The sequence below is a fragment of the Penicillium daleae genome, assembly GCF_028827525.1.
Source record: "Penicillium daleae strain IBT 16125 chromosome Unknown utg000008l_segment0_segment0, whole genome shotgun sequence".
In the NCBI taxonomy this organism is placed as follows: Eukaryota; Fungi; Ascomycota; class Eurotiomycetes; order Eurotiales; family Aspergillaceae; genus Penicillium; species Penicillium daleae.
Genome location: NW_026623156.1, coordinates 4,250,304 through 4,263,455, shown reverse-complemented (window position 1 = coordinate 4,263,455; position 13,152 = coordinate 4,250,304). Strand labels below are relative to the sequence as shown.

The 13,152-nt window shown below is 51.7% G+C and overlaps 7 protein-coding genes across 7 annotated transcripts; 5 read left to right on the top strand and 2 right to left on the bottom strand.

Moving 5' to 3' along the window:
- Window positions 1-1,081: 1,081 nt before the first annotated feature.
- On the bottom strand, window positions 1,082-1,944 carry N7458_010076 (uncharacterized protein; the record flags this gene model as incomplete). Its single annotated transcript, XM_056913458.1, has 2 exons — window positions 1,082-1,503; window positions 1,644-1,944. The coding sequence occupies 2 exons, from the start codon at window positions 1,942-1,944 to the stop codon at window positions 1,082-1,084; spliced, it is 723 nt and encodes a 240-aa protein (XP_056762307.1).
- A 462-nt stretch (window positions 1,945-2,406) lies between these two features.
- N7458_010075 (uncharacterized protein) lies at window positions 2,407-3,160 on the top strand (the record flags this gene model as incomplete). The annotated part of the gene is made up of 2 exons (XM_056913457.1): window positions 2,407-2,698; window positions 2,778-3,160. The coding sequence occupies 2 exons, from the start codon at window positions 2,407-2,409 to the stop codon at window positions 3,158-3,160; spliced, it is 675 nt and encodes a 224-aa protein (XP_056762306.1).
- A 1,021-nt stretch (window positions 3,161-4,181) lies between these two features.
- On the top strand, window positions 4,182-6,266 carry N7458_010074 (methylisocitrate lyase ICL2; the record flags this gene model as incomplete). Its single annotated transcript, XM_056913456.1, has 6 exons — window positions 4,182-4,584; window positions 4,659-4,947; window positions 5,007-5,419; window positions 5,469-5,892; window positions 5,944-6,197; window positions 6,259-6,266. The coding sequence occupies 6 exons, from the start codon at window positions 4,182-4,184 to the stop codon at window positions 6,264-6,266; spliced, it is 1,791 nt and encodes a 596-aa protein (XP_056762305.1).
- Window positions 6,267-8,011: 1,745 nt separating this feature from the next.
- On the top strand, window positions 8,012-8,611 carry N7458_010073 (uncharacterized protein; the record flags this gene model as incomplete). The annotated part of the gene is made up of 1 exon (XM_056913455.1): window positions 8,012-8,611. One exon carries the CDS (start codon window positions 8,012-8,014, stop codon window positions 8,609-8,611), a length of 600 nt encoding a protein of 199 aa, XP_056762304.1.
- A 949-nt stretch (window positions 8,612-9,560) lies between these two features.
- On the top strand, window positions 9,561-10,013 carry N7458_010072 (uncharacterized protein; the record flags this gene model as incomplete). Its single annotated transcript, XM_056913454.1, has 1 exon — window positions 9,561-10,013. The coding sequence occupies one exon, from the start codon at window positions 9,561-9,563 to the stop codon at window positions 10,011-10,013; it is 453 nt and encodes a 150-aa protein (XP_056762303.1).
- An 801-nt stretch (window positions 10,014-10,814) lies between these two features.
- Window positions 10,815-12,606, bottom strand: N7458_010071 (glycoside hydrolase family 72 protein; the record flags this gene model as incomplete). Its single annotated transcript, XM_056913453.1, has 4 exons — window positions 10,815-12,292; window positions 12,348-12,373; window positions 12,427-12,464; window positions 12,529-12,606. 4 exons carry the CDS (start codon window positions 12,604-12,606, stop codon window positions 10,815-10,817), a joined length of 1,620 nt encoding a protein of 539 aa, XP_056762302.1.
- A 158-nt stretch (window positions 12,607-12,764) lies between these two features.
- N7458_010070 (uncharacterized protein) lies at window positions 12,765-12,986 on the top strand (the record flags this gene model as incomplete). The annotated part of the gene is made up of 1 exon (XM_056913452.1): window positions 12,765-12,986. The coding sequence occupies one exon, from the start codon at window positions 12,765-12,767 to the stop codon at window positions 12,984-12,986; it is 222 nt and encodes a 73-aa protein (XP_056762301.1).
- Between the last annotated feature and the right edge of the window lie 166 nt (window positions 12,987-13,152).

Genomic DNA, 13,152 nt, shown 5'->3' with positions numbered 1-13,152 from the left:
TGTCGCTGCCGGTTGCCGTTTGCCGATCTTTGGAGAACCCCTGCTGGAGCCGGCTGAGGGGTCAAGTATCGTACCGTCGTGGACCTGGATCCTGCTGGGGATTCGTTGCTCACGCTCAGCTAGTAGTATACTGGCGGCAGCAAGTATACCAGATGAATGGTGAATGGTGAATGGTGAATGGTGAACAGTGACCAGGGACCGTAGATGCCAAGACTGGGCTATCACTTCATCTGTATCAAACACGGCGGATCGGTCTCGAGATGATGTGTTCAAGCGGACCTTGCTTGTGGGGGGAAGTCGTCCGGTACCAAGTACCAAGTCCCGGACTCCAATCGAGTGGACTGGAAAGGGCCCGTGCCCTTCCGCTATAAACATTCAACTGTCCTCGTGACCAGCGTGAAAGACTGGGCCCATCGGAATTCTAGACCCTTGGATCAAGAGAGACTCGGATCAACTCAGAATACAACCGAAACCATCTCTTTTATACTGACATCTCCGATGTACTCGTATCAAGTCGATCATCAAGGAAGTCCGTCCATTTTCCGTTGAGCCCAGAGTCCAGAGTGGAGAAATATGCCAGATCTCGGTCGACGTGCGGGGAACCCCGAGCCCTCCGAATGTAAGTCCTAAAGATACCGGAGCCCTCGATAGTCCAGCCCGACCTTTTTCGTGGTCTGGATCGTTTGTCAACTGCCTATTCCATGGTCTTATATAAAGACACATACAATGAATACAGAGCATGAAACGATGACGAATCAAATATGGGATCAAATATGGATTCGAAGATTGACTTGAAACTGCAAGTCAAAGTCGAAACCATATACATAGCATTGAAAGCGACCAAAAAAAGACGAAATCGCCCGCTCAATAAAACATCCATGGACAAAAAAAAATATCCAAAACCATGGGTAACCACGAGATATCGAAATCCACAATTCTTATGACCAGCATAAGAAACAAGGACCTCGAACAAATGATCTCTCGCAGTGTCTATCTACACAAGAATCAAACAACATCCACCACCCTCCTCCCCCCCTTTCCCTTCTCCCTCCTTCTCCCTCTTTCTCCCCCTCTTCCTCAACTACCTCCGAGGACCACCCGGCAGTGGCGGGAAAGACGCCGACCACTGCGGGGTGATCACCCGGCCGTCCCTGGTGACAATTTGGGCCACACCGGACCCCCCAACTCCTCCTCCCACACCCCCGGCATCCACCCCGGCATCCACCATTTGCACGTCACCCATGGTGACGGCAGGCGGCGCAAAGGTTGGCGCGGCGGCGGCGACGATGGTGACATTGGCGAGCATCGTCGGCACGGCGGCAGGAATGGTTGGCATGCTGGGCGGAAGGTGGCCAGCCTTGCCGCCCAGGTGCCCGTCCAGAGCGCGGAGGAGGTCGAGCCACTCCTGGTCGAAGTCCAGTTGCTGGCATGCCATCGCCCCCATGGCTAGGGGTCGATGTCGGATGGCATCCACCAGGGAGTGGTAGTAGTCGCCAAGGGAAACTGATATTGAAGAATAGATGGTTAACAAAGACCAGCAATAAAGCGAAAGTGAGATAAAGCGAAAGTGAGTTTGATATCAGGGCAGCACCGATGAGACCTCATCTCTAATCAAGATTAAAGTGAGATAAGATGATACGTACCAGGCGAGTTGGAACCGGCCCAGTGAAGGCCCAGGAAGATGAAGTCCGGCGTCAGGACTATGCGCAAGTACCAAGGCGCGGCGGAGCAAGGGTCAACGACGCAGACCACATGCCCCATGAGCTCGGAGAGCTCCCACGCCACCACAGCGGTCGACTTGTCGTTCATGGGGCCCAGCCCCAGCACCTGCGTGAACAGGCCAACTTGCCCCCAGAGATGAAGGCCGCCCCGTCTGTATCCGCTGACCAGCAGCTGGATATCAGACCGGGAGAAAGAAGGGATGTTGGCGGAGGTGTTCGACATGTCGGTTTTTCTTGGAGAGAAGAAGGAGAAGGAAAGTATCGCAGATTTCTGGGGAGATATTTATGCCCTCATGCTCCACAGCATGAAGGAGCAGAATGAGGCAGCAGACATGGTGAGATATTGATGCCTCTCGTGTTGGGATTGTTGACTACCCAGAAGAATAGAGTGAGAGTCTTGTAGGCAGAAACATGGAGGTAGACATGTTGATATGGACGAGGAGACTCTGAGGCAGAAACATGAAGGCAGGCACTTGATGGCAGCAGGGAAGCCTACAACTTCCAAAAAGGCAGAATTCCAAAGTCTATACAAAACCGGAGGTATCAAGCTAGACACCATATCTAGGGCAGCACGTCTTCCATATCTGCCTTCTTGTCTCTCCTGAAATCCGTGGGCATCAAAACATAAACATCCCCCATACATCTCGATGCCTCTTTTATCTTCTCTAAGATTTCCTCGTTTACAATGTCCGCTCCCACCAATATCACCACCCCCGTTTTCGCTGCCCGGGATATTTCACTGCTGGTCAGTGGGTATGCCCAAGACAACTTCCACCAATGGGGAACCCTGGGACTGCTTGAGCAGGTACTCGGGCAGGGCCCTTATATCGCCATCACCGACTGGGAGCTCAACGAGCTCATGGCGCAGTTCTTCTGTGTCATCAACCCCAACTCCCCGCAGCCGGGCATCCTGCGGATCATCATGACGCCCGAGTTCATCTGGCTCGGCCTTCATGCAGTCCAGACCAGCGCACCGCGTACGTTTACCTCTGTACCTCGCATCGATACATTCATCCATCCTGTCAGTAATCAGTGATTAACCTCTTTCCTAGACAGTCCCGCTGGCAAATTACTCTCGCCACCTTTTGGCTGCCATCCGCGACTCACCCCTGGCAACGGAGGTGATGGCCTTCAAAAACCTCCACTTCGACAATGAGTGGATGGACCTCCTGCGCGCCCTGCTCGCGCACGTTGGTAGCAAGCAAGGCTCCCTCGCCCTTGCGACAATGACCATGGCCGTTGTTCCCGCCGCCATGCCTGCCAACGTTCCCGCTCCCGTCTTCGTGCTGCCGGCGCAAGCCGTTGCACCGGAAATCCCCATGATCGACTACGTTCCGATAGTCGTGCCCCCGCCAGTCATTGACCCCCATTATGGGGGAGGGGTGATGATCACGGGACGGGATGGGAAGGAGGTACCCAGACACCGCTGGAGGTACTAGAGGGGATGGAGGGGAGGAGAAGCGGATGGGAGTGCTGTGAGAGAGCGTGCGGGCTGGTCCTGCGAGTCGTGTAGATAGTCAGGTAGATAGTGTCATTATACAATATTGGTTTTATTGCAATCTGTGCCCGTCATTGCACAGAGATGCTCTTGGAACCTTTTTCGATCCATGTAGCAAAATGGAGTATGTAGGAAGACGCTTTTCTCGGCGAGTATTCATTAATAGCTGGCTTTTAATGTAGTGGCTCTTCCAGATGACGTTGGTAGTTGTGCTATCGGGATTTGTCTCAAATAGACAAATTTGCTCTTGAGACGTATGGACTTCCTCAAGCAGGTCTGGAGCTTAGAACGGCTTTTCAGCACTCGAGGTTCTGATTGGATTGGCCCCTATAGAAATGCTGAGGGCATTGATGTGCGAGCGATGGTGCTACAGGCAAGCGGCTTGGGATAGACTGTGATATTCCATGTTTAGCTTCAGTGGTTATCCTCAGTGGTAGGAGTCCATTGATGAGTCCTGTTGTTGATTTCACCAGGTGAACTGTTAACGAGAAGCAATAGACGTTGTGATGTTGATTGATGCCAAGCTTTCGTCTGGGCCGCCAGCCTCGGCCAGCCGGGCATTTCTTAGTCAGTAGAATATGCCGACCCACTGGGCTTGATTCAATAAATGAAAGACTATGACAGAGACTACTTCCAAGCGAGACTGCCTACCGGAATGCATCATCCGATAATTCCCAAGTCGATCATGTTCCATGACACATATGGACCATCCTTGCTTGACTCCCGCAACAGCCGCTCTCGCCGCAAATTCCGACCACTCAGAAACCTGGAGGGTCTGGTCTCCCTGGCCCAGTGCTTAGTCAAGTAGCGGTTATCGGAGGCGTGGGGAAAACCCCAGAGTCGTCTCGCGGCCCGAGGTTGACCGTGCAATAAACACCCACCCACCTTTTAAATCGGTCCTTCTTTCCTTCTCCTTAACTCGGCCCACACAGCGTCGCCGAATTCAATCACACACATACATAATGTTTCGTTCGATCCCGCGACGACTCCCGCGGCAGCTACCCCTTGCAACTGCGCCGAAACGCCTCGTCTTGCGCTCCTTCACGTGCGGTTACCCTCGGATGTCATCACCGCCCGCCGTCCACCCGCCCGTGTCCACGACACTGCCCTCCGACGCATACCAGCTGCTGTCTACAGCAGACAAGGCCGGGCCTGCGGAGGATGCCTTGTATGAGCAGCAGGTGCGCGATGTGGAAGCTTGGTGGAGCTCGCCTCGCTACGAGGGAATTAAGCGGCCTTACTCTGCCGAGGATGTCGTGAGCAAGCGCGGCTCGCTGCAGCAGACGTATCCTAGCTCGCTCATGGCGCGGAAACTGTTCAATTTGTTGAATGAGCGGGCGGCAGCTGGAGAGCCGGTGCATACAAGTGAGTTGTTTAGAGCGCTGTGCTATGCCGGTCGAGTTACTTACCGCTCGGGCTAACGGTTGCGACGTGACTAGTGGGAGCCATTGACCCCGTCCAGATGACCCAGCAAGCTCCGAACCAGGAGATTCTCTATATTTCCGGCTGGGCATGCTCGTCACTATTGACCACCACCAACGAAGTCTCCCCGGATTTCGGAGACTACCCTTATAACACAGTGCCGAACCAGGTGCAGCGCCTGTTCAAGGCGCAGCAGATGCACGACCGGAAGCAGTGGGATGTGCGACGAAAGTTGACTCCCGAGCAGCGCAAGGACACCCCTTACGTGGACTATATGCGCCCGATCGTTGCGGATGGTGATACCGGGTATGTTCCTTTCTCGGCCATGGGATTGGGTTGCAGCGCTGACTCGGTCAATCATACAGACACGGTGGTCTCTCAGCAGTCCTGAAGCTGGCCAAGCTCTTCGCTGAGAATGGTGCCGCGGCTGTACACTTCGAAGACCAGCTTCACGGCGGCAAGAAGTGCGGCCATTTGGCTGGTAAGGTGCTTGTTCCCATGGGCGAGCACATTAACCGCCTAGTGGCTGCGCGCTTCCAGTGGGATTTGATGGGCTGCGAGAACCTGGTCATTGCTCGTACCGACTCTGAGAGTGGCAAGCTGATCAGCAGTGCCATTGATGTGCGTGACCACGAGTTCATCCTAGGTGTTGCGGAAGAGGTGGAGCCTTTGGCCGAGACTCTGCAGGCAATGGAGCGCGAAGGCGCGTCTCCTGCTGAGATTGACGCTTTTGAAGTGAACTGGGTGAAGGAGCACAAGCTAGTCACCTTCGATGAGGGTACGTCAACAACCCTTCGCTGTCTGTAGATTCAACTAACCTTCCCTAGCTGTGGATGCCCACCTTGCAGCTGAAGGTGCCTCCCAGTCCGCCCGTGATGCCTACAAGTCTCACGTTGAGAAGAACCCCGATCTCTCCATCTCCCGCCGTCGTGTCTTGGCCAACGACTACACCAAGTCGTCCGTCGCCTGGTCGTGCGACAGCCCCCGTACCCGTGAAGGATACTACCACTACCGCGCCGGCTTCCCCGCAGCGACCAAGCGCGCCAAGGAGTTTGCCCCCTACGCCGATCTGCTCTGGGTCGAGACCGGCGATCCCAACGTCGAGAAGGCCGCTAGTCTCGCCGGCAAGGTGCGCGCCGCGTTCCCAGGCAAGAAGCTGGTGTACAACCTGAGCCCGTCATTCAACTGGATGGGCCAGGGCTTCGACGAAGCCTCACTCAAATCGTTCATTTGGGATCTTGCCAAGCACGGGTAAGCACACTTTCCGAGCCTCTCACTCAAATGCAGAAACTGACAATATAGATTCGTCCTGCAACTCATCTCCCTGGCCGGTCTTCACACCAACGCCACCATCACAACGGAACTCTCGCGCGCCTTCAAGGATGAGGGCATGCTTGCTTACGTGCGCTTGGTCCAGTCCCGGGAGAAGGAGATGGGCGTCGAGGTCCTCACTCACCAGAAGTGGAGTGGTGCTCCCTACATTGATGGTATCCTGGGTGCTATCCAGAGTGGAAGCAGCAGCAGCAAGAGTATGGGTGAGGGTAACACAGAGAAAGGTGAGTTGTTCTTTCTGGTTTACGCGTGTCTCGGGTGGAATATGCTAATCTTGCACTTTAGGTTTCTAAATTGTTGTTTCGATAAAATTCACGTAATGATTTGCGCTATACTATAGATAAGCTTGCCTGCACAATGATCATATACCCAGGCATGAATTTGCATCGCCTATATCTCCTCCACAGTTGCATCGCTTCCCTGTTCTCCCACAATCAGCAAGGGAATTCAGAACAGCATTATAGTTCGTCAGGCCAAGATTACGCAGTCATGGCACTTTCAAAGTACGTTGTAGCAAAGAGATTGAGTAACTATGCGACTGGGGTTCAAGATAGTCAGCACGACGCATACCTGCCTGACCGATCAGAAATATTGGGCATTGGTCATCGGATACCTTTTGTTTTAAAGTGTCTTGTTACTACGCCGTATTTGCTAGATGCTAGTCTTTGATTAGCTTCGATGCCACTGTTGTGCTAATTTCCTGGACATGATAGATCACATTTTTCGTGACGCGACTGCAACCTATGCCATTTAGGTTCAAGACAACTGCGCTGTGGAAAGTAACATGATCTCCCCGTTGCCTTGAACAATTTTATGCAATGTGGACAGGAGGGTCTCCAGTCTCGCCAAAGCATAATTCTTTGCTTTTCACGTCGTTCATCGATAACGTTCTGAGGTCATCAGTTGTGAAGGATCCACCTGGATCGGGAAAAGTGGAGTCCGTCAGGCATGCGGGGAGGTGGATACATAGACTGTGGTCCTAACTTCCAAACATAGGACGAGACGGTTGATTGCCAGCGGATCTTCTGAAAGAAAATGGAAGATTATCTGTAAACTATCTGAGCTAGAGACATAAATGATATAGTGTCTCAAGGGCTTCGATAATCTGCACCGTTACCAGCAGTATGCACGGACAGTGGAGCTCTTCCGCAACCCACGAGCCCAAGGCCGCGGGGATACGGATCCAGCTGCCAAATTGCGGCCGGCTGTTTCATCTATGCATTCTGGGGCTGACAGCTATGGTCCAAAATTACTCTCAACACTGATATTCGACAGCTTCGTGCGGGTCTAGACTCGTGCGGTGGATAGCTCCAATCTTGTTTGGAACTTTGCTTCTGCTTATTCAATGGAATGCAACCTATGCGAGGATACTTCCAAGGAAAAAAGAACAATCCTCAGGACATATTCTCCTGGTTGCTACCGTCTTTCTTTTTCCTGCCGTAAGTAGCACCTATCATATCTGCACTTTTGCAGCTCATATGTCACTGATTCTGGACCGCCGTTGGGGCTGCTTCAAGGCGAGGCAGGCTTTTCATCCTTCATCTGTGGTGTTTCGCATTCTGCAAGCTAACCTATTTCGAGTATACGGCGGATATTTAGGAGACACTTCGGTCGATGTATCTATTTTTCGTTGTTTCATTATAGTCGGAGTTCTTCATGAACCATGCATGCTGTGAGGCATGTTTGTTGAATAGCGCCTACCACACTGTGGACTTGGTATTATCCATCATTTTCTCGTTTTTGTCTTTATCAGAACTAAATCCTGTCTATTGCTCAGTTCTAGCTGCCTATAATTGTCTCGACAAAAGTTGAGCTATAATTGAAGAATAATTCCTTCGTCCCTTCTATCTACAATGGCCGCCGAGGCTGGTCAAGACCAGGGCCCGGTTATTTTGGCGGTATGCTGGATCTTGGTCCTCGTTCCTGGATTAATCGTCGGTCTACGAATTTATTGCAAAGTAACGCTGAGCAGAGGTTTTGGATGGGATGATGCAGTCATTTTACTTTCCTGGGTATATGCTCCTCTTACTCCCACAATATGAATCCTAGACGGAAAGCTAATCCCATTTTCAAGGTACTCCTTCTCATCTTCACAGCTATGATCACCAAGTCCATACAACTAGGCGTAATAGGAAAACATGTCGACACGATCGAAGATAAAACCGCCATTCCACGCGCCCTCAAATTAGTTTATATCGCCTTGGTCGTCGTGATCATCGGTTGCGTCCTAAGTAAGACCTCATTTGCTCTCACACTTCTTCGCATCGTTACGAAGACGTGGATGAAGGCCTTACTGTGGTTCATCATTATCACGATGAATGCTATCATGTGGCTCTGTGCTATCTGCTACCTTATTCAATGCAAGCCTACTGCCGCACTTTGGGATATCAAGCTTATGGCGACAGCGACTTGCTGGCCAACTATTGTTTTTGAGACAATTGCGCTCGCGGCTGGAGGTATTTCCACACTTGCGTCTGTGCTATCATTTTTAGGTCGTACTAATGATTCACTTTTAGCATACTCTGGGTGCATGGACTTTATTCTCGCTGTCCTTCCTTGGGCAGTTCTATGGAAACTTCAAATGAGACGCCGGGAGAAGTTTGGCATTGCAATTGCCATGAGTATGGGCGTCTTGTAAGTCCTCGCCATCCACAATTTAATAGAATCCAGCCCTAACATACCATTAATACAGCGCTGCAGCAACAGCATTCATCAAAACCTCAAAACTCGTCAATGTAGCCCATGTCCAAGACTTTACCTGTGCGGCCCTCCTTTCCAAACCCCACATCTCAACATCTCTGACAAACAACAGGGTACTGCTCTAGCATCATAATCTGGGCGTCTGGCGAAACAGGCTGCACCATATTTGCTGCATCTATCCCCTCGCTCCGAATCATCTTTATTCGAATGCGATCTAGCTACGACCGAACTGACGAGCCCACGTACGTAAGCTACCAGTTATCCGGGAAGTATCGCAGTCAGAAGGGTAGTCGACCTCCTCAATCCGATCCGTATTATTATTGCCAGGGCGAGGCGATTACACTTACGACTCGCAAGGATGATGGTAGTGAGAAGAGTATTCTCGTTCATAGCCCTGGTATTAAACAGACGCATGAAGTGTCAATTACTTACGAAAGGAATTTGGATGAGGAGAGATCGTTGGAGGGTCGAGTGGAGGCGGTTCAAAATCGTCGTCGGTCCTAGAGATCCTAATTCTGTTTTAATTTCCAGTATCTAGCGAATTGGCCAAGCCCTGAAGTGTACCCATTTACCGTAGTCATAATTTGTGGAACTTTGGACCAACTTTTCCCTGATGTTATTTAAGCACAAAAGTTTAGTAATCATGTTGTCAATTATCTTTCGACCGAAGCAAGCAACCACTACTCTTGTGTTTCTACTTGAGTTAAAATTATAGTATAGGGACCTGTGAATTCGAAGCCGAAAGCCAGAACGGCCGCTTAATCGTGAAAGTATTGTTCTCTAATGAGAGCTCCCCGCCAATGTTCAAGTCTTCATCAAGCGACCCTATTAAACGACACAATGTAGTACACCTACTCGCCCAAAGCTTTTTGGAGGAGGCCCGTACCATGGAAGTTCTTTCCGCACACCCACATCCTTATTTTATCCAGTACCACGGCTGCCGCTTCCAGAGAGGCTACCTGACTGGAATCCTGCTCGGCCGCCATCCGCATGACCTGAAGAACTATCTCAGTCGTGGAGTGGGAAATATCGATAAGAAAGCATTCATGGACGCGCTTGAGTCTGCTATTTATCACCTACATTCACTCGGCTGGGCACATAATGACCTCAACCCGACGCATCTGCTGGTTGACGACTCCAAGGCCTGCGGTGGAATGCCGGTCCTGATCAACTTTGGCTCAGCCGGGAAAATTGGAAGTTTGCTGGGAACGTCTCGGGGTACGAGTGGTTGGATTGAAGGTCGGATTGAGGACTATACTACTTCTAAGAAGGAACATGATATCTTTGCCCTGGAGAAGATCCGATTCTGGTTGGATAACCCGACTTTCGGCGACGATTAAGTGGGGAAATATTAATCTATAGAGCCTATCAACTATAGAGCAGAAAGCAAGAGACTGACTAACATTACCATAAGTCTGTGAACACATTATTACTGCCCTTTAGCAATATCAGTCATGAAACTGCTATAGAGTGAAATACCTTATGTTGCCTCGTTGTAGACTTGGTTTGTTTACGACTTAATTTATATGCTACTTATCGCGAGGATACCCTCTCGGAGAGATCGTTATGGCGCGAAGACAGATTAGGGGACATCTCGGACGGTGATGGTATAGATGAGCGGTGAGGAACGTCATGAAATATGTATGTCGAGGACCGTGAGCATAAATACGGAGAAAGAGTCAGTAACCCTCTTTAGGAAGAAGTCGGAGTATCGACACGAAATCACACAATGCGGCTACGGGCTGGATCATTCCATCGATTCTACCCCTAGGTAGCTGCTCTATTCTAGGATTAGAACGAGCTGGGTGTTGGATCGAGCAGCATCTCCGGTAAAACGAAATTGGCAGTGCGTCGGGCTGGAAGTCAGTGTGCAGGTGTGGGGGCAGGAGATGCGAGAAAGGGGGCAGCAATGAGTGCAAGATAGAGGAGTTATAGGAGGAGAAAAGATGTCGAAAGGGCGGGGTCAAGTCTTTGATGTTGGGGCGATAGAGAGAGGTTTCAGGATAGTATATTATGGCACTAAGCTGGGAGCGGCAAAACTGACCGGGTGTAATAAATCACAGGTTCCTATATTACAGGATAGAATTTGAACATGAAACCCTCGCTGTCAGCTTCCACGTCAGACGCAGCATCCATATCTCTTACAGAGCCACCATGAGGGAGCCCGTCACCGCAGCCACGACGAAAGAAGCCAGTGCAAACCAGCCATTCACGTAAACAGCAGCCGGGCTGACCAGATGGGAGGCAGCTCCCTTGGAGGTAGAAGTGCTAGCGGCACTTCCACCACTAGAACCACCAGAGGCAACAGTGCCTGTTCCAGCGGCACCACCAGCCTGGCTGACGAGGGACTTGCAATCACCCGATGCGGACTGCGCAGACTGAACCTTGGCCGCACCGTTGAAGTCGCACGCGGACTGGTCCTGGTTCTGGCTCTTGTAGTAGGCGTTGAAAGCAACCGACAGCTGATCCTTGCTGCTGCAGACACTGTAGGCACCGTAAGTTCCGGTAGTAGCGTTGTGTGCGATACCGTCGCAGATGTTTGCGCCATAGCCACAGACTTCACCGAAGAGGGTGCCGTAGTCCTTCGAGTCCACGGAGTCACTGACAACGCAGGACAAGGTGCTCACCACGCAGGAGCAGAGCTGCGAGTTCGGAGTTGGAGGGAGAGGGCTGGATTTCGCCAGCCAATTCTCGCCGTCAACTGTGGGGCAGGCGCGAGGGGAGTTGGTAGGAGTGTAGCTGGCGCTGTTGGTTCCTGTGGCAGTAGCGCTCTGGATCTCCTTGGAGTAGTAGCTGAAGTCGACTTCAGTAGAGACGGAGCTCCCGCTCACAGACACGAGGCCGTAGTCATTATCAGCCTCGAAGTACATGTAGACGATACCGCCGCTCCAGACGTCATTCATCTGGGGACCGAAGAGCACAGGCACATCGGTGAATTTGCGGGGCTTCACGGTGTTGCAACCGTACTCCGAGAAGAAGACAGGGATAGAGTAGTTCCTGTACTCGTTGGTGCGGTCTTCATATCCAGATGACTGGTATGTCTGATCTCCACACCACTCGTAGATGTTGTAACCAAAGAAATCAATTGCGCTTGACTGGTCTCCGCAATTGAGATAGCTTGACAGCGAAGTGCGGATATCCTCCTGGTCGGTGGTGGCATAGCCAATAGCGAGTGTGTCCCGATATCCTTTGCTCTTGATGTAGGACTTCATATCTCTGGCGGCAGCCTTGACGAAAGCAGCGGCATCGGTCTGGTTGGGGGTATTGACAACCTCGTTGCCAGCAAAGAAGCCAATCACGTTATCGTACTTCTGGAAGGTATCGATGACGCTGGTGTACCGCTCGTACTGGTCGACGGTCCAGACGGGGGAGTTGGCCTCGATCGACACGTCCGGGGAAGCCAGATCGGTGATGACATAGATACCAGCATCAGCCAGCTGCTGCATGCAGGCGTCATGGTTCTTCGTGGGGTCAACCGCGTACGTTCGGATAACGTTGGTGCGCAGCTGGGTCAGGTAGGGAATATCACGCGAACAGGTGGTGGCATCGGCCAGGGGATCGGTGTAGCCTGAGGTGCTGGTCTGGCCAGTTCCGTTGGAACCTCCGCCAGTGTAGTCCTCTATATAGTCTGTCAGTATCGAAGGTATGTACAAGATGATTTGCGATCGAATTACCCTGATAGGCAATGCCTCGGATGTAGCTAATCGCTGCGTTAATGACGAGGTCACTCAACGGGTTTGGGAGAAGTCTCACAATTCAGTTCCATTGTTGGCGTAGAAGAACTTGGAGCCCTGTGCGACAATGCGATTAGCGACCGACCTTCCTCCGCAGAAAGTCAAAGGCCCAAGGACCTACCTTGATGACGATGTTTGGGGTACTGGCCAGCGCCCCTCGGGCCACCAGGGAAGCTGCCGCAAAAGCAGTCCACTTCATAGTGAATTAACGAGTGTGGGGGGGGGGGGGGGTTTGGTGTTGGTGGAAAGTGAGTGAAAGTGCGGAGAAAAGAGAGACGAACGAGCAAAAGGAGCTCAGGGAAACACAGCCTGGTTTAAAGCGCGAAGGCAGCAGAGAAACCCAATCCATACAACGCGATGGCCAGAGGTGGCCTCGTAAGCGAAAAGCCATTGCTCGTTCAGTCCAACGAATTGTCTCACTCTATCGCTTGTTCGTTATTGGAAGCAACCGGAAGCGACGGCTCGAGCGTCCAGTCTATGAACCTCGAGGACCTGGCCAAGTGGGGCACCGCAGACACCCTGAACACCCTGACTGGAGGGTCTGGTCGAATGAGGCTAGCGGGCGTTTCTATTTATTGATTAGCGTGCCCAAACGGGTAATTAGAAAGAGCTTAGCCTTGGTGGCTCCAGTCTTGGAACCATGGAAGATTATTATTTATTGAGGGGGCTCTGGTCACAATTAAAACGGCCGACGGTCAGCAAGTTCCGACATCTAACAGCTGAGGCTAGATTATAGAGTGATTGT